This window comes from Theobroma cacao, chromosome 5 (genome assembly GCF_053813885.1).
Source record: "Theobroma cacao isolate CCN51 chromosome 5, ASM5381388v1, whole genome shotgun sequence".
Classification (NCBI taxonomy): domain Eukaryota; kingdom Viridiplantae; phylum Streptophyta; class Magnoliopsida; order Malvales; family Malvaceae; genus Theobroma; species Theobroma cacao.
The window spans coordinates 10638071-10644247 of NC_142643.1; the positions used below are offsets into that span (position 1 = coordinate 10638071).

Here is a 6177-nt window from a genome sequence, read left to right on the forward strand (position 1 = left end):
ATCGACTAAAGCTCCAACTTTTGATGCTACTCTTAAAGAAGTTTTCACATTTATAAGATTTTCAATTATTCTTTTAATTATTATATTAATTGATTAATATAGAGTTGATATTTTGTTATTGACCAATTAAGGTATGAATAAATAGGTCATCATTATATATACAATAAGAAAAAATCTTTAATGAAGATTTTTAAAAAATAAAGAAAAGAAAAAAAAAAACCAATTCAAGTCTGCCTGACTGCGGGTTAAATTGGAGCCGGGCCCACCAACCCAAAATTCCACTTGTGCCGTCCGTACAACAAAATGGAGAAAACAGCCAATATATCACCAAACATTTTCTCAAGCGTTGACCACGACCTGACACACCGCCGTTGATCACGACCAACGATCCCATCGTGATAAACTACTGAAAATTCTCACTGCGCGTGAGGTACATATTATCACAACTCATTAAAAGCGTAAAAATTAGAAGCATCCTAACGGAAAAACCGACCTTTCCCGATTTCTCTTTCCCTGGCTGTACAAATGAATAAAAAAAAAAAACACGTAATAAATACATTTTTCTAATATATAACCTGCCAATATCAAAAACCTCAAATCCTACCTCACAAATAAACATCTTTTTTTCTTTTTTCTTATTTCTCTTACCTCTGGTTTAATCATTTTAATAATTATATTTTGACTTGGAATTTGTCAATTGTGATGGTTTGTTTGTATTGCGTTCTTTGAAATTTCTTCTTTTTATCTTGTTAATGATCCTTGATCATCGTATATATGTAGGAAGATTTTTGAGATTGAAGGGTATTAGAAAGTCTTTAAAGATTCCAATTTTGTGATTTTGAAATTGGTTTGTAAGGTCAATTCTTCCCTTTGATGCATTACATTGATCTTTGAATCATTGGTGTTGGTTGCATTTGCTCTTTTTGTGGAGGCGGTCCAGCTTTTGATGCTGTCTTATAAAAAAGTAGCACCCTTCAGGGAGAGAAGAAATGGGGCTATAGCATTTGGGTGATAATAGATTGTTTTAGATGTTTACAGAAGAAAAGGTGTGAGAATTGAGAGTAGTTTCAGATGGGAAATAGTTGTATTACATTAAGAAAAGATGGACTCTTTCAAACGATCTCAAATTCCATTTGGTGGTCTCGACCAGCCGAAGTTGGAAATGAGGATAAAAAACAAATTGGCAATGAAGCTCATTCTGAAAGTACAGAGGCAGAAGCTGTTCAAAACCAGCCCCCCGAAGAAATGAAGATCGTTAAGGAAGAGACAGGCAGGGAACAACAAGGGAAATCTCAAGAAGAGACCCAAAGACAACAATCAAAGTCTGCCCCTCAAAGACTTAACTCCAAACCATCACAGCTAGCAGGATTTAACAAGGAAGAGACCAAGGTAGAGCCTGGAAAACCCCGGAAGCCCCATAATGTTAAGAGGCAGTCATGTGCAGGGCTGCAGGTAGATTCAGTGTTACAAACCAAAACAGGTCATTTGAAGGAATACTACAACTTGGGGAGGAAGCTAGGACACGGTCAGTTTGGCACAACTTTTCTTTGTGTGGAGAAAGGATCAGGGAAGGAGTGTGCCTGTAAATCTATTGCAAAAAGGAAGCTGACAACGCAAGATGATGTCGATGATGTGAGGAGGGAAATTCAGATAATGCATCACATGGCAGGGCACCCTAATGTTATCTCCATCAAAGGGGCTTATGAGGATTCGGTGGCGGTTCATGTTGTCATGGAGTTGTGTGCAGGTGGAGAACTCTTTGATAGGATTGTAAAGAGAGGGCATTATACTGAAAGAAAGGCCGCAGAACTAGCAAGGACTATAGTTGGTGTAGTAGAAGCCTGCCACTCCATGGGAGTCATGCATAGGGATCTTAAGCCTGAGAATTTTCTTTTTGTGAATGAGGAGGAGGATTCGCCCCTTAAAGCCATTGATTTTGGATTATCAATATTCTTCAAGCCTGGTATGTTCAAAAAGCTTTTCTCTATTTCGGACTCATTTGTTTTAGCTACTGCATTCCTTTTGAGTCCAATCTTAATTGCTCTTCCGCCTTGGATCTCTAATTTATCACTGTTCAATTTTAGATTTTAGTTAAGATGAACTTTTATTGCCCAGTTTCCTAGAAACTCTGAAAAATTGTTGCAGCCTTACCTCATCCTGGAAACTTTGTGGTAAACATAGGTTCACCATTCATGTTAAATTTAAGGTTTAACACTGATTCTCAGTTTCACCCCTTTTTGGTTACAGTTAAATTTCGTTTAAAACTCAAGGAATTTCAAGTAGTGTTAATTGGTAATGGTAGGAATCCACAACTATTATTGAACTCCTTGACTTCAAGCGTCAGAAAGTGCTAAACCACGGTGGCAAGCTGAGTGTTTGACACATTCTGGCTGCCCCTTTGTCATATTATATTTCCAGTCAACTTCAAATGGAATGCCTTTGATTGTACGCATTTCAGTTTTCCACCATGCTTGCTTTTATTCCAACTTGGATTGAATATTGCTGAAAATTTATTGGTTAGATCAATGGTATTCTTGGTTGAATTATGACAGTTTGGATACAGAACAAGAAAATTGTAATGAATGTAGTGGGGTCGTTAAGACTTAGACTGAGATTAGATTTCCACAGTTTAACTCCATGGTTTCAATAGTTGACTCACTGAAGCAAATGAAAAGGGCATTCATCAATTAGAAAGTATAACAAGTAAATGAAATCTAATCCTATCAAAATGAAAAAGAAAGAAAGTAACAACTAAATGAACCATTGTAAACAACTCCCTTTAGCATATGCAGTGCAGTCTTTTATCTTTCCATTAACAAAGCTATATTTACAAGCTTTAGAAGGAGAGGTGCTTTTCTTTCATGACCAAATGTATCGCAAAACCTTGGTGTCACAGCTTTAGAATTTTACAAGTGTATTTAAGGAGAAAAAACCAAACAATATCTTTGAAAAATTGAACTTACGTGGATAACAAAATATATCGTTTTATGTCTATATGAAACAATTATATTTAAATTGATGTAAGTGAGGTACTCATTTCAATTAGATACATAGACTTACAAGCAGGAAGCTAAACAAATAGTAAAGCAGCAAAAACAATAACCAAATGAAATTTTAAAAATCTTGTAGGTAACTTTGAATATGATGTTGGGGATTGGATGCAGCACAGTTTGATGTTCACTGGATGTCAGTTTCCATGTTGTCTGATTAGAATTAGTATCCTTGGTAGACTGTTACATCCATTTTATTTATAGGACAATGTTACTCTTCCACAATGTATGTTGTCAAGCTGTGTGTGCAATCAGCAGAGTCTTGTTTTCTTGATGAAGATCTTACAATTTCAGGGGATATCTTATCTGATGTCGTTGGAAGCCCATATTATGTTGCACCTGAGGTTTTGCGCAAGCGTTATGGTCCAGAAGCAGATGTGTGGAGTGCTGGGGTGATCATTTACATTCTCTTGAGTGGAGTACCTCCGTTTTGGGGCGGTAAGAGTTTATTATCAGCTGTTATTTCTGTTATCGAAAATATTTTAAGATAATATTTGATTCTTCCTGTTGAACTTTGCACTTTGAGTTTGAGTAACCTTTTATACTATTCGGTCTATTTGTGCTTTTGATATAGAAACTGAACAAGAAATATTTGATGAGGTTTTGCACGGTGATCTTGACTTCACATCTGATCCCTGGCCTAGTATCTCTGATAGTGCAAAAGATCTAGTGAGAAAAATGCTTGTCAGAGATGCCAAAAAGCGGATAACTGCATATGAAGTACTACGTAAGTCTCTTTTACTGTGTAAGCTGGGATGAATAATAGAGAATTTAGATGTTGATAACATGCATGATTGAGGCTGTTTGATTCCCGTTGGTGTTGTTTTCCATCCTTTTTCATCTATTTTGTCTGCTAGTAGCTTTAGGTTCATCTGTCAGGCTACAATTTCACATGTTGCTAATCCAGATTATCATATTTGTCCACCATTGCTATGGAGAGTTGTTATCAATGATCAGATAATACAGTTGTCCCTTTCTTTGCACATGCAATTGGGTTTCCATAGAGACAAAATGTGAAAGAATTTTACCTATCAGAATTCTCGAGACTATTGGATAAGCTATATGACTTTTGCTGTTTTACTATGGAATTGAGGAACTTAACCAAGTCTAATTTGGTTCCTTCCAGGCCACCCTTGGGTTCAGGTTGATGGTGTGGCTCCAGACAAGCCACTTGATTCTATAGTCTTAAGCCGCATGAAGCAATTTTCTGCAATGAACAAGCTCAAGAAAATGGCCCTTAGAGTAAGTTTCTGCAATTGAAGCACAGGCCCATCACTTGCAAACATTTGTCTCTATAACTTGTGGAAAGATACTAATTAGTTAACTTCTTCGAATGTACAAATCCACTAGCTAATATGACTTATCCTTGTTCCTCCTTTCATTTTTAGGTCATTGCACAGAGACTTTCTGAAGAAGAAATAGCCGGCTTGAAGGAAATTTTCAAGATGATAGATACAGACAATAGTGGTCAAATTACCTATGAAGAACTCAAAGCTGGATTAAAAAAATTCGGTGCTAATCTTGCTGAGTCAGAGTTTCATGCTCTAATGCAGGCTGTAAGTTTCATTTTAGAATCCTCTTAAAAAGCTATACTAACAAATTAAAACAAATCCGATAGCATTATTGTTCTAATTTGAAATGATTTATGCTTCATCAAATTGTTAATTAAGTTTATCTTTTACTTAACTTCTTTTTGTTTTCTGAAATTGCAGGCAGATGTTGATAACAGTGGTACAATTGATTATGAAGAGTTCATAGCTGCAACATTGCATCTAAACAAGATTGAGAGGGAAGATCATCTCTTTGCAGCCTTCTCGTATTTCGACAGAGATGGCAGTGGCTACATTACTCAAGATGAGCTTCAAAAAGCTTGTCAAGAGTTTGGCATTGAGGATATCAGCCTGGATGAAATGATCCAAGAAGTCGATCAGGACAATGTAAGTGTCTCCATTTTATGCCTAGGATAGCTACCGTTTCATTTTGCTCATGCTACAAGGCTGTGTTGTCGTCTCTTATTTAGTTGAATTAGGATGTACCCTGCGCATCTCAAACATAGTCACATTCCCCTTGAATGAATGAATGAATGTTGTTCATGTTTGACTAATATGGTGACATTTTATTTTTCAGGATGGACGGATCGATTACAATGAATTTGTGGCGATGATGCAGAAAGGCAATCCTGAATTTGGTATGAAGGGTCCTCAGGGTAAAGGTTTTAGCATTGGATTTAGGGAGGCATTGCCAGTATGTTGACAAGACATGTTCACTATTTAGTCCTTTTTTCCAAACTTTTTAGAGTTTAGCTTTTAGTTTAGCTCTGCAAAGTTTGAGGATCAATCAGGCATTCCTTTAGCACCAGACCAGATGTTGAATGTCCTCTTTTGTTCCTGTTGCCTTGAATGATTGTACATATGTCCGACTTCGCTGCACTTTGCTCTCTGGCCTCTGCTCTCATGTTTCTTGTTTTCATCCATTTGTATATTAACACTTGAAAGTCATGTTTGGTGCTTGCTGTTTCATTCTCCTTAAATCAAGGCACCTTTTGGGATTTAACTAAACAGTATCACTGTGTTTTTACTTGGGAAAGAGATGGTTTAAATATGGAATCTCTTCTTTAAATAAGAAGCTTATACAAAGCAACTATAAAAGTATTTCACTTCACATGTCAAATAGTATGAAATCATATTTTGAATTTCAATTAAAAAACTTTAAGAGCTGAGGAAAGCAATGTCGAATTTAAGATTTCGAGCAAAGAGTGGTTAAAAAATAATTATAAAAATAATCATATTATATTAAGTTTTATACTTGGGCGACGACCGCCATCACCCGTCAACCTAGCTCCGTCCTTGAAACAAACCTTCAAATTAAGAACTCTAGAAGATTTTGAACAATGGCTTTTGAGTCCCACCCTTTGCATGCTTTCTCCTTACATATGGATTTATTAGGATGATTTGTCTTGGAAAGAAATTAGAGAAAAAAAAGACAATGAAGCATAAACAACAGGGGGAACAGGAAAGGAAAGAACATATAAATAGATATCCAATTGTATCCCACATTTTGCTTGCACAAAAAGTTTATTTCCTTTCAGTTTGTCCAGTGTCCTGGGCAAAGACAAATTAACTTGGTT

At 36.2% G+C, this 6177-nt stretch overlaps 1 protein-coding gene across 1 annotated transcript; it reads left to right on the top strand.

Moving 5' to 3' along the window:
- Nucleotides 1–667: 667 nt before the first annotated feature.
- LOC18598450 (calcium-dependent protein kinase 26) lies at nt 668–5636 on the top strand. Its single transcript, XM_007027977.3, has 7 exons — nt 668–1963; nt 3345–3488; nt 3625–3777; nt 4177–4292; nt 4439–4606; nt 4763–4987; nt 5178–5636. The coding sequence occupies exons 1-7, from the start codon at nt 1072–1074 to the stop codon at nt 5301–5303; spliced, it is 1824 nt and encodes a 607-aa protein (XP_007028039.1). The 5' UTR covers nt 668–1071; the 3' UTR covers nt 5304–5636.
- Nucleotides 5637–6177: the final 541 nt, after the last annotated feature.